The 18,554-nt window shown below is 39.3% G+C and overlaps 1 protein-coding gene across 6 annotated transcripts in view; it reads left to right on the forward strand.

The window, feature by feature from the left end:
* LOC140532707 (sterile alpha motif domain-containing protein 9-like) overlaps positions 1–18,554 on the forward strand; it is a 46,697-nt gene that overhangs the window by 21,781 nt on the left and 6,362 nt on the right. Inside the window, exons 1-3 of one of the 6 annotated variants that reach the window (XM_072651486.1) lie at positions 296–612; positions 9,386–9,502; positions 10,813–16,222. In XM_072651486.1, coding sequence (XP_072507587.1) covers positions 10,835–15,580 — 4,746 coding nt within the window. In that variant the 5' untranslated portion in view covers positions 296–612; positions 9,386–9,502; positions 10,813–10,834 and the 3' untranslated portion in view covers positions 15,581–16,222. Of the gene's footprint in view, positions 1–295; positions 613–1,010; positions 1,316–9,385; positions 9,503–10,812; positions 16,223–17,809; positions 18,000–18,554 lie in introns of those variants that run through there. The other 5 variants (XR_011976638.1, XR_011976637.1, XM_072651488.1 and 2 more) reach the window with 5 other exon arrangements.

Genomic DNA, 18,554 nt, shown 5'->3' on the forward strand with positions numbered 1-18,554 from the left:
TTGAATTCAGATCGAATACAATACCACACAAGGAGCCTTGCTCTGGTTTCCTTTAAGTTCCAGCTAAAACCACATCTTTTACTAGAAGCTTTCCCCAACTCTTATTCATTCTAGCACCTAACCTCTCTGTGATTTATATATATATATATACATATATTATATGGGAGAACCTTAGAATGAATATATATTCATTATATATTATATATTAATATATATTATATATTCATTACATATTATAATATATAGGAATATATATTATATGGGAGAACCAAGAATGGGAGAACCTTCCAAAAGGGGAGGTACTTGAATTCTGTGCTGTTGAAACTGAAGAAACGAAACTGAAACATTTCTGTCTAACTCCAGGAAGTGCTCCATCCCTTTTAAGACCTACTTCTTTATCTTGAAGTCCAGTCGTTTATTGTGATTAAGCAGAGGGCAATTAAAAAAAATTTTTTTTCAACTAGAAAATATGACATCTTTTTCTTTAAGAGCCTGGGAGAAAAGCCATCACAGTCATTCTGAGCTCTCTGTTATTGAACAAAATGGCTTTTTTGTCTTGTTTTGGTTTTGGATTTTTTTTTAAGGTTGTGAGACAGAAAGTACGAGGAAAGGGTAAGTCCGTTCTTTCTTTTCACTCTTGTTATTGGGAGAAAGTCTAACTTATTTTCCTGGCAAATAAAATCTATGTTTTTGTGTCCTTATGAAACCATCCACCCCCTCCCCATAACCTGTAAAAACGCATCTTGTAAACTTGACTCGTTTTGTAACTCTATTTGTAACTCGGAAAGGAGCTCTGTATTATCTGATTTCCCTGGTTGTCTCAGGGATCAGCCTGGGAGACGGATCTCAAGGATCCCCACTCCTCGGGAGATGGAAGGATCGTGCCTTTCTCTCCCTAATGCCGAAGGTAGCTCCCCACGGGGAGGCTGATGGAGCGGAGGTGAAGGAGGCTGCCCGCGGGCAGAGAGGAGGAGCACCCTGCAGAGCGCTGGGGCGGGCCAAGCTACCACACTGATGCAGGGCCTGAGGCAGGGCAGCGGCCAGGCAGGCTGGGGGATCCCGGCAAGCAAGCAGCGGCAGCCGGACGGGAAGAAACTCAGGCTTTAGAGAGAAGAAAACTTAAGGGGCTCCCACTGGGCCAGGAGTTTCCCGCCCCCGCCCGTGTTTTGGAATACGCGGGCTGGAGTGAGCAACTGTGTCCCGCTTGGGTGACTGCCTGTTTAGCGGGATGCGCTAAATCTCCAACTCTCCCAGGCTCTCCGTTAGGAATCTGAGTGCATCTTTCTCCTGTTTCTGTCTGCTTGAGTCAGGTTCGGTAGGTTGATGTAAAAGACAGCCGGAAAGATAGGGGATGCGACCGGCCACTGGTCAGGGAGGGGACCAGCCACATAGGGGTGGGCTGCCAGTCGGGAAGGAAGCCTAGGAGGCCAGCGCTGACCAGCCCAGGCCTCCTTAAAGCGCCTCTCATTCCAGCCCCGCCCGAAGGAGCCCCGGCCTTCAGATAGAGATATTATTTCCCTTGTCTGGTCCAGGCTCTCATGTCCTGTGGAAATTCATTTTCATGCTGAACCTAGTCTTCTTGCTCAGGATTTCCATCTTTTGATCCAAGACCGCTCTGAAGGACCTATGATAAGAAAAAAATGCTATGGGCCTTCAGAAAAAGACCTGATGGTGTCTAAATACAGACTGAGGCATATAGTTTTTTTACTTTACTATTCAAATTTTTTTGTTTGGTCTGCATTTCCTTTTTGCATCATGCCTAATGAGGAAATGTTATGCATGTCTGCACATGTATAATCTTTATCAAAGTGCTTGCCTTCCCAAGAAGAGGCCAGAGGAAAGAATTTGAAACTAGACATTTTAAAAAGTGTTAAAATGTTTTGTTTACATGTAAATGAGAAAAAATTAAATTAAATATAAAAGGAAAAATTCCCGTCTTACAGAATTAGAATAAGAGTCAGGGGACCTAGGCTGGACCCTGGCTAGAATTTCTAGTAACTTTTTTTGTGACCTTAGGCAATCATTCAACTTTTGAGTTTGTTTTCTCACCTATAGAATGGACACAAGTAACTGGTTACCTGGGGGGGTTGTGGGGATCGAATGAGAGAATGTAAAAATGCTCTAAAAATCGTAAAGCACTGTGTAAATGCTTATTTGCCAAGCAGAAAATTTCCTAAAAACGCTTCCTAGTCTGGTCAGCCAGGGATCCTGCAAATAGCAGCCGTGAGTCTGGTCTAAAATAGCCCAGGTTAGCGACTCACCTGGTTTTCCAATTGCATTGAGCTGAGGGCAAATTTTCACTGATTGTCCAACCTCTCGCCGCTTTTGCTTTCTTCAGTCCTTTGTGATAATAGAAAATAGTTCATCCCAGCCCCATCATAACTTATTATGTTAATAATATAATTATTTTTAATATAATTAATAATATAATAATATTAATAATATAATAATACTATCATATAATATATTATATATATTATTCTCATAGCTTATCATCCTTGTAACCAAGAGGAAGGAGTAAGGTAGTTTTGATGTGTCGTTTTTCAGTCATGAATATGACCCCATTTGGAGTTTTCTTAGGAAAGATACTGGAGTGGTTTGCCATTTCCTTCTCCCGATCATTTTACAGTTGGGGAAACTGAGGCAGGCAGGTTAAATGACTTGTCCAGGGTCACACAACTAGTAAGAACCTGATTTAGGATTTGAATTCAGGTCCTCCTGACTCCAGACACGCTGCTATATCCTCTATGCCACCTTGATATCCCAGAGAGCAGACCCTATAGAGAGATAGTCAAGGTTGAGAAGGCCACAGGGATAACTGATTAGCCATTCCAGGGCAAGGAGGCCCCAAGTGCTAAGGGAAATTTCAGGTGAAGCAATGACAGAGGCAAGGTTTTGAAGTCCAGAAGCCAGGAACAGTAGCAAGAGGGGCTTTGATCTAATTAGCAAAGACATTGTTATAAGATTGGGTCTGATGGCCTTGGGACTACCATGACAATCTCCCCTTAAGGGAGGCTGTAAGCTTATAGAACATACTCATAAAAATACTGACAGTAATACTTGTCAAAGGTTAGTACAGCTGTGCTCTCCACCCCCAAATAATATTTTGTTTACTGACAGCTTGTATTTTCTCCCTGATAACAAAACCCCCCAAATAATATTTGGTCCAGACGTCTGATGTACATATCCACTAGCTCTATGGAGGCCATCTAAAATAAGAGAGTAAGAATCTCATTCTCAGAAGGGCACCTTGGAGCATGCCTTTCATGCTGAATGGACCCATGCCCCTGTGCTCCCCAACACAATGCTCCCCTTACTAAGCTATACTCTGTTGGTGAGTTGTATGCCGGGTCCCCTTTTCCTCTCTTCCTTCTCCCTCTTCCTTACTGCATACAGTTAAGCTTTGTATTGAACTGATTCCCATTGTTTGAGATTATTCTCAGCACCCAAACTTATTAAAAGGTTATTTCTCCCTAGAGTTCTGGCTGGCCCACAGGCCTCTCCTTAGACATAAACTGGGTACCCTGACAAGGACTTATCCTATTGACAGCTGCACCTACACTGGGGGAATCTGGCATAGGGAACCCAGGTGTGGAAAGCAAGGGTCAATAGAGGAATCCTATGTCCTCTCAGGATAGACTAGTTTATGTCAGAGAACTGTCACAAAATGAACATAGATCTCTGAAATAACTGGAGAAAAGGTATGAATCTGGAGTTCAAAGAACTGGGTTCAAATTCTGACTCTACCACTTATTAACTATGTATCTGTGGATAAGTCACTAATCATCTCTAAGCCTCATTTTCCTCATCTGGAAAATGAGGTGGTTGGAATAGATGACTTTTGAGATCCTTTCAGACTCTAAGTCTATGACCCTAAATAACTATTGTCCTCCCTTCTCAAAGAGGACCAAAATGACATCCCTCTGCTAGAATCAAGTTTCAGTGTGTCTGACTTGGCTGATCAGACCGTGTGTGTGTGTGTGTGTGTGTGTGTGTGTGTGTGTGTGGGTGTGTGTATGTTTGTGTAGGTATAGCTAGTGACACAGCTCTGCCCTGGAGTCAGGAAGACCTGAGTTCAAAGACAGCCTCAGATACTTACTATGTGACCCTGCACAAGTCATTTAACCTCTCTCTGCCTCAGTTTCCTCAACTGTAAAATGTTGCTCGCTTGTTTCGGTCATTTCTGACTCTTTGTTGGCCCCATTTGGAGTTTCCTTGGCAAAGATACTGGAGTATTTGCCATTTCCTTCTCCAGCTCATTTTACAGATGAGGAAACTGAGGCAAACAGGGTGATGCCACACACCTTCGCCAAATTGTATTTTATTCATTTAACTTCTAGTTGGACTTTACTGATCTATGTGTATGTTGTTTTTCCCTCAAGAGATGAGGTTTTAAGGGACAGGGACTGTTTTTATGTGTTTGTCTTTGTGTCACCAGCACCTAGCTTGGTGCATGACACACAGTAGGCACTTCATAAATGGTTATTAAATTGAACTGATATCTAGTAGGTCTGGGGCCGCTGGAAGGTTTAGGGATCTCTGTAACTCTCTGATACGCCACTATGGGCTCTTTGGGGAGCTGGAAAAACCATAGATTTTCTTTTATTCCTCATGAAACAGGTCAAAGAAGTGCTTTGTTCAGTCACAGGAAACATCTTTGTGGACTGAGTTATAACTTTGTTCTATGTGGTCAATATATAGTATGTGTATAATCAGAGAAGGAAATGCAAAGCACTCCAGTATCTTTGCAAAGAAAACCCCATGAAAATGGGGGCACAAAGAGTAGGCCACGGCTGAAATTACTTAACAATATTAAATATAACATAGATAAATGCGAAAAGGAAGAAACATACTCCCTCTCCACTATATTTCAGGCACTCTACTATCTGCTGGTGGCACAGTGGATAAATGTGACCCTGAGCAAGCCATTTAAGCTTTGTCTGGCTCAGTTTCTTCAACTGTAAAATGGGGATAATAATAGCACCTACTTGGCAGAGATGTGAGGCTCAATTGAAATATCATTTTTTTAGAAGTGCTTAGCACAACTGGGAAAGATTTTTTACAACCAGTGTCCGTGATAAAGGCCTCATTTCTAAAATATATAGAGAACAGTGTCAAATTTATAAGAATGAAAGTCATTTCCCATTTGATAAATAATCAAAGGATATGAACAGGCAGTTTTCAGAGCAAGACCTTAAAGCTATCTATAGTCATAAGAAAAAATGCTCTAAATCACTACTGATTTGAGAAATACAAATCAAAGCAACTCTGAGGTACCCCATCACACCTATCAGATTAGCTAACATGACAAAACAGGAAAATGATAAATGGTGAAGATGTGGGAAAATTGGAACACTAATTCATTGGTGGAGTTGTGAGTTGATCCAACCATTCTGGAGAACAATTTGGAACTATGTCCAGAGGGCTATAAAAATGTGTATACCCTCTGACCTAGCAATACTGCTAGGACTGTATCCCAAAGAGATCATAAAAATGGGAAAAGGACCCACATGTATAAAAAATATTTCTAGCAGCTCTTTTTGTGGTGGTAAAGAAGTGGAAATTGAGGGGATGCCCGTCAGTTGGGGAATGGCTGAGCAAGTTGTGGCACATGAATGAAATGGAATACTATTATGTTATAATAAATGATGAGGCAGACTTCAGAAAAACTTGGAAAGACTTATATGAACTGATGCTGAGTGAAGTGAGCAGAACCAGTGGAAAATTGTACACAATAACAGCCACAGTGTGCCAACACTGACTTTGATAAATTTAGCCCTTCTCAGCAATGCAAGGACCTAAAATAATTCCAAAAGACTCATGATGGAAAATATCATTCACATTCAGAGAAAGAACTATGGAGTCTGAATGCAGAGTAAAGCAAACTATTTTCGTTTTTTTTTGCTTTGTTTTTTTTTTAATTCTCATAGTTCCTCCCATTCATTATAATTCTTCTATACAACATGACTAATGTGAAAATATGCTTCATAGGAATGCATATGTAGAGCTTATATCAAATTGCATACCATTTTAGGGAAGGAGGAAGGGGAGGGAGGAGGAGAAAATTTAAGACTTATGGAAGTGAATGTTGAAAACTAACTTAATAAAACAATAATGATAATTAATAATTAAATGAATAAAATAATTAACTTAATAAAAGAGTAAAAAAGCAATAAAAATGAAACAAAAAAAGAGAGTAATGTAGTGTAGTAGTATAGCTGGTGCTATTTTACAACATGGTTCCCACTTTTCCAGATTAATTTCTATTTTTCTCCCTCAAGCATGCCTACTTTTATCCAAACTGACCTGCCTTCCCAGAACTTGATATGCTACATACCAAGTACATTCTTAACCTCCTAGTCATCTTTTAGGAGTTTTAGGAACTTCTGGGTACCAACAGAGGCAATCAGCCTTCACCATCTATTTCCCCCACCATTCAGCAACAAATGCTTTCTAAATGAGTTTAAATCATTTGGGGAATCTCTGAATGTGTGAATAGGGCTCCCGTGCTGGCAAATTCAATGAATCCCAAGACAAGTTTAGTATTTGAGGGCCTCATTATGCCCGTGTCAGCCACAATAGTAAGTTTAAGACCATGGCCACTGGTTCTCTCAGTGTTTCCCTCTAGAAGTGTTCTTATGCCAGTTGGTGACCCATCCACACATACAACATGTGGGTCCAACTTAAAGGAAAATAAAGAAAAATGACTTGACAATCCCCCTCCCAAAAAAACAGACAGTTTGGTACAGCAGAAAGAGAATTGGATTTGGTGTCAGAAAACCTGGGTTTGAATCATTTATATAAAATTTCTACAATATCCATATTATTAAGTTACATGCAAATATATGTGTTTTCTACCTATTCTGCCTTTGGGGAAAAAAAAGAAGTGCTTAGCCCAATACAGGTATAGAACATAGTAGGTACTACATAAATGCTTATTCATTTCCTTTTCCTCTCACCTCTACTAAGCATCATACAATTTTTATTTGATGCTCACAACAACCTTGAGACAAAGCTACTATAATTATTCCCATTTTACAAAAGAAGAAACTAAGGCAGACAGTGGCTAAGTAACTTGCCCAAGGTCACACAGCTAGTAAGTGTCTGAGACTGGATTTGAATTCAGGTGTTCCTGATTCCAGGTTCAGTGCTCTCTCTACTTCAACAAGAGATAAGGTAGAATTTAGGTAATAATAAGTTATAGAGTTACAGAGCACCTACTATGTGCCAGATACTTTGCCAAGCATGTTATAAAGATTATCTCATTTGATCTTCACAAAAACCCTGGGAAGTAGGTACTATTATCATCCTGTTTTACAGCTGAAGAAACTGAGGCAGACAGAGGTTGTGATTTGCTGAAAGTCACACAACTAGTAAGTGTCTGAGGCTGCATTTTAACCAAGGTTTTCCTGATTCCAGGGCCAGTGCTCTATCTACTCTGCTACCTAGCCCATCAGGAAGTCATCACTATCATACCCTTGGCTCAAATCCCACCTTTGATTTTATTACCTTTGTGACCATGAGCAAATGATCTCACATCTTTAAGATGAAGGTACCTTCTACATAGCTCATTCACTGAGTCACAGATGGATTGCAGCCCATGTTGGTGGAAGGAATTCTCACACTCACAAAATCACAAATCCTTAACCTTCTGATGGAGAGACTTAAAACCAATCTAATAAAAGAAGAAATCTAAATGAATGATAAATAAGTCAACTAGATCTGTGCTTTGATCATTGAGATGCTAGTACAACTCTTGTTTTCAGATGAAGATATTAGAACTAGATTGTGACTAAGTGATGGTGAAGTCCCACAGTCTAGTAGTGTATTAACTCCCCTTATGACACTTTCTCTATTATATTATGCCAGTTACTTCACAGGTGTAAAAATACATGTACCCCATGTGTGGTTTCACAGAATTAGGTAAATCATGGGTTCCCAAGAGACCTTCCTACTCTCCTCCTGCACCCAGAAGTAACATTCCAATACTTCCAGGGGCTCTGATTTTGTCATTTTCTTCATACATGATCCATCCATTACTGTAAATGGCATTTTCTCTATTTGGTGGGGCTTGCTAAACCTTCTGTTCTGTTCTGATAGGCTGCATGATGCCAGGGTCACTTCTATGCCACAGCAAGAAATCAGGACAGTACTCTAGAGAAATGGGTGAACGCGAAATTAGCCTGAGCATTTATAACTTGGAACTGTGTTAATTAACCCGATGGCCCCAAGTGGTCAATGACCGCCCATAGTAGTTTTCTAGATATTCCTATTGTATCCTGAGGGTACCTCACCCCCTTCCATGGCTTCCTATATGATTTCGTATATGAATAATCCCCAAATCTCGAGTCTTTCTAGCCAGATCTGCACCTTTTATTTTCTGCAGAACATTTCCCTTTGATTTCTCACAAATGTATAAAACTACGTCTTCAATTTCTTGTGTTGTTCAGTCATCTCAGTTGTTTCCCCATTTGGGATTTTCTTGGTAAAGAGATTAGAATGGTTCATAATTTCCTTCTCCAGCTCATTTTGTGGATGAGGAAACTGAGGCAGAGTTTAATTGATTTACCCAGAGTCACACAGCTACTAAGTGTTGGAGGTCAGATTTGAACTCACAAAGATGAGACTCTCTGCTTCTAGGCCTGGCTCTCCACCCATTCCGCCACCTAGTGGCTCACATTCAAAATAACAGACTATATCGAACTCTGGAGAATCAATCAGCCTAGCTTAAATCCCAGGATTGGTTGCAGGGCAATAAATTTTTTTTAGCTACAGAAAGTCTGGGCAATCATCTTCTAAGTCTCAGAGGATTGGGATCTTTGTTCATGTCTCTCCCTAAATTGTGCCTCCACTCATAATCCATCAACCCACAAACATTTATCAAGTGTCTCTCAAGGCACTGTGTTAGCATTGGGCATCTAGATAAGACAATTCTTGCCTTATAGGAGCTTCCATTCTAGTGGGGAAAATAGAAGCTGTTCACCAACAAGTAACTATGTATTATATAGAAAATAAATTCAAAGCAATTTTAGAGAAACACTAATGAGTGGGGAAGTTAGGAAAGCTCTCTTGAGAAAGGCTAAGTGTTAAAGAGGCAGAGGTGAAGGAGGAGAAGATTGCATGCATAGGGGAGCAACCTCATTAATATTTCTGAGAATGAGAGTTTTAATGGAAGAGAGAGGGAGGTGAAGGCCATTTAGAGCTGGAGGGTCCTCTGGGGGAAGACAGACCTAGACAGAGCGTTTTAGTTGGGGAGCTTGGAACTGGGAGTGGATAACCCAAAGACACTGGGTATATGAAAGAAAATGATGTAAGAGTCAGAGGGGTACAGAGAGTTGAGAGAGCACTGAAAATTAATTATGTCTTATTTTGCAATTTTGGATAGGGTCCTGGTAGGATCATCTGTCAGCAGACTACTGAACATTATTTTGGGCTACCCTGAACACATTACCACTGGATATTGACTTCTAGCAGGCTTGGTAAATGTGAAGTGGGATATAGGGTAAGTAGAAATACTGATGATGATGTATAAAATATGCATACATTAATCAATGAAGCACAAAGCTAGGCAACTAGGTATTTGTAGTTTCTCAACTCATTTAGAGATTCTCTCTGTGTTTCTCTCTTCCCTTCAGTCTCTCTCTCTCTCTCTCTCTCTCTCTCTCTCTCTCTCTCTCTCTCTCTCTCTCTCTCTCTCTCTCTCTCTCTCTCTGTCTATCTCTCTGTCTCTCTCTCTGTCTCTGTCTCTCTCTCTGTCCTTTCTGTCTCTATCCCTCCCTCCCTCCCTCTCCCCAAAACCATGTAAATTCCTTGAAAGTGGCAGATTCTTTTCATTTTGAGAATATCTTCCTGAAGCATTTAGTTGAGTGTTTTGAACATGGTGAACCATCAACAATTCATCTAAAATTATCTTCTAATAGAAATAAAACTATGTTTCAAAATGGTAGTAACTTGGCATAGTCAACAGAGTGCTCAGCTCAAAGTCAGGAAGACCAGGTTCAAATCCAGTCTGACACTTTCCAGCTATGAGACCTGGTCAAGTTTTCTAACCTCTAAATGACTTGGACAACTTCCTAAGATTTACAGATGTGTGTGTGTATGTGTATATATGTTTGTATGTGTATATATATGTGTGTGTATACACATAAACTGTATTAAATATAATTGGTTTTCTCTGCAATCCTACATATTTTAGTTTATACACTAAAAATATTATTCTGAGAAGGGATTCATAGACTTCACCAGCTTTTCAAAGGGTTTAAGGGCCAATATAAGGTTAAGGGCCTCCACTAAAGGGTAAAGTTGGGAACACAAAAGCTCTATTAAGAGTTTTATTTGTGACAGTTTATCATGACATCTGCTCTCAGATGACCCTAATGGAAGCAGTACCTTCTCTTTCATCAGGAAAAGTTTCAAGGATTTGTTTAAGATTTGATTTGAGCTTACAAACTCATTCAGTCCTAGACAGAGTGAGTGATCCATTTTTAAAACTGATTTTTATTATTCTATTTAATTTTTTAATTATCTATGCTATAGTTCCACAATTCTTTTGTAGTTTAAGTTCTTATTATATAAGAATAGTAAGAATAAGAGGTAACAAATGACACTGAAAATTCTATACTAGCATCGTTTCATTGTATTTTTAAACATATTGCAAATATTTGAAAGTGTAACAAAATAAAGGACTGCAAATCATGAGGCGAGGTTGGGAGGCAGGGGTGGAAGAAAACAACGTATTTTGAAATATAGCGGAAAAGAGAAAAATTTTTCTTTAAAATTTTAATTTAAAAAGATCTCTTTTTTCCTTCAAAGAAATAAAAATACATATATCAAGATGACTGAACAACTGAATCTGCCTGAAAACCCAGATGGCTGGACAGAAGAAGATGTTTATCAGTGGGTAACAGGAAAACTTGAGCTTAACTCAGAATATGGGGAGATCTTGAAAAAAGAAGAAATGAATGGAATACGTTTAAAACAATGCATTAAACAAGATCTCATTGACATGGGTATAAAACATGGACCTGCCTTACAAATAATCAATATGTTTAGAGAATTGAATTCTGAATGTTCTAAGCAGATATTAGGAGAGAAGGATGGTCAAAAAACTGAAGACCAGTATGTTACACAGGAAAAAATTAGAAAAAGGAAAAAAAATCAAATAGACCCAAAGACAGAGACCAGCACCAAACCCAAAGAAGCCTGTGAGTCATCAGAGGCCAAGACTGCTAAAGAAATGAAAAGTCACCCTGAGCAAACAAAGGATGATCTGCCATACACAGGGCAGCCATGTTCAACATATCCTTTTAACAGGTTCCATGAAAGCTTTCGTTACAAAGAGCATGATGTCATTATCCAACCTGAAACAGGGCCACTCAATCTTATTGAGCCAGTCCATGAGTATAAGGCTCTGACTACCACAGAAGGAGCCACAGAGAAAGACATTATGATGAAATTTAGCAATGAAGTCTTTCGATTTGCTTCAGCCTGCATGAATTGCCGCACCAATGGCACTATCCATTTTGGAGTAAAGGACAAACCCCATGGAGAAATTGTTGGGGTGAAACTCACTGAGAAAGATAAAAGTACATTTATTGACCACTTCGATAAGAAGATAGAGGACTATTTTGGTAAGGAGGATGTTGGGGCAGCAAAACATTGCATTAAGCCACCAAGGTTTGTGGAAGTCTTACTGAAGAATGGTATGACATCTGACAAATTTGTCATTGAAGTAGACATCATTCCAGAACACTCCATTTGTGAAAAAAAATATTTCCCAATTAAAATGCAAATTTGTAAAGAGAACAGATGGGAGAAAAATGCTGAATTCTCTCTGTTTGTGAGGGATGGTGCTAGTTCTAAAGACATCTATGCTAATCCAAAGCAAAAAGAGGCAGAACGCAGAGCATTTATATCACGTTTAGAGTCCCAGGATAAGTCCAGAAAAGCAGCAGAAGAGTGTCGACCAAATGAAAGAAAAACAGAAAGTGAAGGAAGAAAGCTGGTTCATCTTCTCACAGGAGACCAAGACTTAGATAATTCTTGCTATTATTGGTACATTCTGGTAGTAAATAAGTGTCATCCAAATCAAATTGAGCATCTAGACTTCCTAAAGGAAATTAGATGGTTTGCCGTGTTAGAGTTTGACCCTGAATCTGAGAGCAATGGGGTTGCCAAAGCTTTTAGAAAGACCCAAGCAGCTAATCTTCACTTTCCAAATCAATACCAAGACAATACAACCTCAATTACTGATAAAATTGAAAATCTGAATCTTTTTAAGCAACCCAGCTGGATCTTCTGCAATGGCAGGTCAGACATTGGTGTTGAAGAACATCAACCTTTAGAACCCAGTTTATGGTTTAAAAAGAGAGCCACTAAAGTCCGGAAATTAATTTCACTTCTTACATGTGAAGACATAATGCAACGTGGAAAGTTTTTAGTAGTGTTTCTATTGCTATCCCCAGTAAATGATCCTAAAGATCCTTTTATTGAGACATTTTCTACTTTCTACCAAGAATTGGGAGGAATGGATGACATACTGTCCATCTCTGTAGATCCACAAACAGGTTCACAATGGAAAGATCTTTTGGAAGTCAGATTTTCAGATACTGACCTCAAAAACAGATGTATTACTACTTTAAGTCTTGAACAGTTGAATGGCACTATTCTTACACTAAAACCTCAGACTGAATCTCCTTTGAGATTTTTGCCATCAAATGGTTCTTCTATTGTCCTTCAGAAGAAAGATGAAGACTCTATGACAGCACTGGAAATCCTCTGTGAAAATGAATGCAAAGGTACAGACATAGAGAAAGATGAAACCAAATTCACTGAATTCCAGAAATCCAAAGAGGAACATTTTTATCTGGGAGGAAAAGTTTCATGGTGGAACTTCTATTTTTCCTCCGAAAACTATTCTTCACCTTTTATCAAAAGGGATAGTTATCAAAAACTTGAAGAGATGATACAATCTTTAGCAAATTCCCCTAGGGAAACCTGTGCAGAAGTGATCAATTTATATCATCATCCAGGCTGTGGAGGGACCACATTAGCAATGCATGTTCTCTGGGAACTGAAGAGTAAATTCCGATGTGCAGTGTTGAAAAGCAAAACATCGGACTTTGGAGACATCGGAACACAGGTGACGACTTTACTCACTTACTGTTCAGAGAACCAACAGCACCACTTGCCTGTGCTCCTGCTGGTAGATGATTTTGAAGAACTAGAAATTGTATCTGATTTGTGCAATCACATTAACTCAGCCATTGAAGAAGCTTATATTCAATACGAGACACCTTTAGTCATTATCCTAAATTGCATGAGATCCCAGAGGCCAGAAAAAGATGCTAAAAACCCTGACAGCGTTGCAGTGATAAATAAACTCTCTAGCAAAGAGCAAAGAGCATTTTATTCCAAATTTGAGGAAATTAAAAAGAAGCATCAAAACTGTAGAGACTTTTATTCCTTTATGATCATGAAAGAAAATTTTGATAGGAATTACATAAAAAATGTTGTGAAACACAACCTAAAAGGGTTGAATGTTGACAGCAAAGAAGGACAATTAATTTCTTTCCTGTCTCTGCTTAATTCTTACATTTCTGATTCTGACATCTCTGTGGTACAGTGTGAGAACTTCTTAGGACTAACCAAGCAGAGGGAATATTGGAGCAGAAGGTGCTTAGAAGATAAAATGGGGAATTACTCTACAATTCTTATCCGTACCAAAGGGGTAGATTGTGGGAGGTATGAAGGAGTCCGTATCATTCACCCCTTAATTGCTAGTCACTGTTTAGAAGAATTGAAACTCACCTCTGAAATGGCAAAGAGTGAAATTGCACTGAAGCTATTGAAGGAAAATGAATTTTATCAACCTGGAATAAGAAGAGACAAATTTGTACGGACTGTGCAGATGCTGCTGCTGAAAAGACAGAAGGAATACAGTAAAGAAACATCAAACCCAAGGAAGGATATAAATACTTTATTTTCTCCTTTCATTGTGGACATCCAGAAAGAGGAAGGGAATGATCAGGTTCAGAAAGTCTTAAGTGAAGGAACTATCAGATTTGAGCATTATGCCTTGATCTATCAAGCCTTAGCAAGACATTTTTACATTAATGAAAATAATTTTGAAGATGCCATTAATTGGGCAGAGAAAGCAAAGAAGAGAAGTCCAGGGAACTCCTTTGTCTCTGATACACTTGGTCAAGTCTACAAAAGTCAGCTTATCTTCTACAAGGATAAAATTTGTCAAGGGAGAATTGTATCTCCTCAGGAACTGGAAGGCCTCCTAAGGATAGCCGAGAAAGCTTCAAAAGCCTTCAGAGAATCTCAGCAACACAATGAATACAGAGACCACGAAAATGGGCCATATCTTAGATCTAAAACTAGAGGTGGGATGTATAATACATCATGCTACTTGGGAGAAATAGAAGTTTCTATGCAGATAATTCATCTTCTAGAGAAAGTTCCCTTTTTTGATGAAAGAAATAGAGGGGTCATCCTCCAACTCTTGTATGGAAAGAGTGATCTTCTATTAAATCCTTTAATTCAGCAGAATGAATATTACCCAGTAATCAAAAAGCATATACTTTATTTAAATGCTCTCCAACGCCGTTTGCAAACGACCTTTGGTATTCTTCAAGACTATTTTTCTCTTCTGAAGGTAAGAGACAACGAAAGGGAAATTTTGGAAGAAAAAAATCAGGCTAAAATGAAAGGGTTACTCAGACAGTATATAAGTATATTCTTCAACTCAGAGACTATGCAATCAATGGTGACATCTTTTGGCAAATCACTGCCAGAAGTGAATCACTGGAGAGAGTTGGAGGCCTCTAATGCACATAGGTTTTCTGGACTGCTGAAGTATCTCACTGAAAATCAGAAAAATGCAATCAAAATGGAAAACATAGTAAATATATACAAATCACTAGTAGGAAATGCAAATTCATCACAGACAAGGGAAAAACAGAATTTTATCTTGAGCAACATAATTCTTAATTGTTTGAAACCTAATTCAAAGTTCATACAGCCTCTGGATAAACTGAAAGAAATGCTTCAAGGAGTCTTGCAACAAGTGGGGCTAAATTTTTCCTATCCAGATCCTTACTTCTTGGCTACTCTCCTGTTCTGGCCAGAAAACCAGCAACTGGATGAGAATGCCAGACAGCTAGTAAAGTACATCACATCCCTAAAAAGGTCCTTCAAGGAGAAGTATGGTCAGATGTGTCGGGTCAAGCAGCCATTCGCACATTTCTACCTTGGAAAGGGCAGAGGCCTCAATCAATTGATTCACAGAGAAAGAATTGAGCAGTGCTTCCAGAATGACTCGGACTTAAGGACCCTTTGGCAACGTGGAGACGTGTGGAGAGAAGAGAAAGTCAAAGACCTCTTGCTTCGTCTCAGTGGCAGAGTTGAAAATGATTTTGTCTACGTAGACCATGGAACTAAAGAAAACTTGGAAATTCCAGTGCAGCCTGCTCTCTTGGGTCAGCTAAGACGTGGCCGAAGCATGGAAAGAGTTTCTTTCTACCTGGGATTTTCCACTGGAGGCCCAATAGCTTATGATATAAAAATTATTTAAACTGAGCCTCTGAAAGCTCTTACTTGTTGTAGCCAGGTAGATAGTCCATTCAGCTAAGACAGATTGCACCATGGATCCACCGCTTTGAAGTTTCCTTGAGTTGCTTCTTCTGTATATTTTCATAGGATTTTTAGAGCTGAAGGGAACCACAGAAACTCTAGACCAACCCTTTCACTTTATAGATGAGGCAAATAAAGGTCACTGAGGGGGACTGATTTGTCTAAGACTCCATAGGTAGTAAGTATTTGAATCCAAGCCCATCTTAATGTATGCCACATTGCCTTCCCTAGCTTGCTCCCTATACTGCAGATGCCTCCAGTACAGCTACCATGTCTTCAGTTTGTCGCCCAATTTCTCTATAACTCAGAACTTCATGTAATATTTGCTCTATACATAATTGGTCTGTTCTGTTCCTTTTTAGGATTCCCCATGTGGGAGTTTATGGTCTACTCACAATACAAAGGCAAAAAATGAGGGGGTGGAATTGGTGAAAAATATTGGCAAAAGATGAGATACATAATAACTTGAAGGATGGCAACTACTCCAGATCATCCATAGCAATTGATCTCTTTAATACTTTTTTTTTTAATACTTTTGTAAGACTTTTCTATTAAATAAATTTGTAACTAGAAAAAAAAAACATTTGGCTTATGTCTTTTTTTTTTTTTTTTTTTTTTTGGCTCAGAAGAGATGGTCTCTGAAGTAATAGGAAAAGTCTCAACTAACCAGATAGTCATGTTTCCCTAATGGGCAAGGGAAGTGTGGGACTTGGGGCTTGGAATTCTGGAAATTGTCCCACCAACATTATGAGTCCTTCCAACCCTCCTGGGAAGGATCTTAAGCCTAAGGGAGGAGGAGGCTGAACCAAAGCGGTTGAGCATGAAGTTTAATCCCGGTTTAGAGAGGAATAAGAGGGTGACCACAGTATGACAGTGGGTGGTGGTGATGGTCAAGGAGACAGAGATTGTCCAAGGTGCACTTTTCTCAACTTTCATCCTTCTTGACTTCTCTGACACCGTTGATCACTGGGTTACCTCTTCCCCTTGATACTCTCATATCTCTAGGCTTTTTTGTGGCACTGCTCTCTCCTAGTATACCTCCTATCTGTCTGACTGTTCCTTCTCAGTTTTGCTTGCTGAATCTTCATTCAGGTCATATCCATTCACCATGGTTGTCCCTCCAAGGCTCTGCCCTGGGCTATCTTCTCTTTTCCCTCTCTATTATTTCACTTGGTGATCTCATCACTTCCCATGGATTCAACTATCATCTCTGTTCAGAGGACTCTCCTGACAGCTAGTCTTGCATCAATAGCTGTGTCTTAGACCTTTCAAAATGGATGTCTTGTAGACATCTTGAACTAGAGATGTCCACAATTGAACCCTTTATCTTTTCCCTATGCCTTCTTTTCTTCCTGACTTCCCTATTGTTATCAAGGGTATCACCACCCTCCTAGTCATTTTTCTAGTCAGCTAGGCTGCAAAGCTAGGTGCTACAGTCAACTCTTCTCCTTCGCATCCTGTGTCCAACGAGTTGCTGAGTCCTGACACTTACTATCTCTCTTACATGGCCCTCTTTCTTCTGATAGCACCACCCTCTTGATCCAGGTCCTCATTACCACATATATGCTGGTTGGTCCCCTTGCCTCAAGTCTTTCCCCATTGTAGTCCATCCTTCATTCAGCTGTCAGACTGATCTTTTTAAAAAGCATGTCTCACTCTATCATACATGACTCACTTACCTTCAACCCTTCAATAAGCTCCACTGGCTTCCTATTGTCTGCAGGATTAAATCTAAAATCTTCTTTGTGGCTTGTAAAGTCCTTCATAACATGACTCCCTCCTACACTACTTTTCCTTCATCTTACACATGTCCCACCCCACTCCCACTCTTCAATCTAGTGACACTAGTCTCCATGCTCTTCTTCACAAGAGACACTCTATCTCCTGACTCTGGGCATTCTCACTTGCTGTCCCTCATACCTGGAACTCTCTCCTCTCATCTCTGTTTCCTGGCTTCCCCTGACTTCCTACCAGTCTCAGCTAAATTCTTACCTTTTGCAGGAAGTTTCCTCTATTATCCCAATGCTAATGCCTTTCCTCTCTATTAATCATCTCCAGTCTATCTGGTAGATAGCTTGTTTATACAGAATTGTGTGCATTTTTTCTCTTCTAATAGATTGTGAGCTCTTTGACAGTAGAAACTACCTTTTTCCTTTCTTTGTATTACCAGCACTTAGCACAATGGCCGGCACACAGTAGGTGCTTAAAAAATTCTTGTTGACTGACTAAGATGGAAACTGTAGGAGTTGACATAAGGAAAGTTCTCCTCTAATGACAATCTATCCATTAAAACTCCTGAGAACGGATGTGTAAATGGACTGAAGATACTGACTGTGGCCACTCCTTGAGGTATGCAAAAGGTCAGTGAAGATCTTCCTCTATGCCTGTAATCAACAAACATTTCCTATATGATTTCTCTATTTGTTTAGGTTATTTAGAATGTGGGAAGCTACAGTAAATCTTACCAACCACCTACTGATTACACATATATTTGCTTTTTAAAAATTTTTATTTTATTTTATTTTCAATTTATGGAATAAAATAAGCATTTCCATGATATAGTACATTTAAAAAAAGATTGCACATGAAACTACAAATCTATTATGCACAACTTCCTAGCTTACAAATAAGCAAACTCCTTTGATTTTTCCCCCAAGTGTTAAGATGTTCTTTGGTTTGGTACCACCTCTCCCAAGTCTTCCCTCATCTCTGCAGATCAGAGACCAGAAGAAAAGTACCTTTTGTTGTTTTCAAGGAATACGAGCAGTTACGTACCAAACATGTTAGTATTTTTCCTGAAGAAGTTTCACCTGCTCACTTCTTGAATGTTTAAGAATTTAAGAATAAAACAAAGTAGGGATGGGAAGATTGAGGGACTTTAACCAAAACACCAAAGTGGAAAGAATAAGATGTAG

The sequence above is a fragment of the Notamacropus eugenii genome, chromosome 3, assembly GCF_028372415.1.
Source record: "Notamacropus eugenii isolate mMacEug1 chromosome 3, mMacEug1.pri_v2, whole genome shotgun sequence".
Classification (NCBI taxonomy): domain Eukaryota; kingdom Metazoa; phylum Chordata; class Mammalia; order Diprotodontia; family Macropodidae; genus Notamacropus; species Notamacropus eugenii.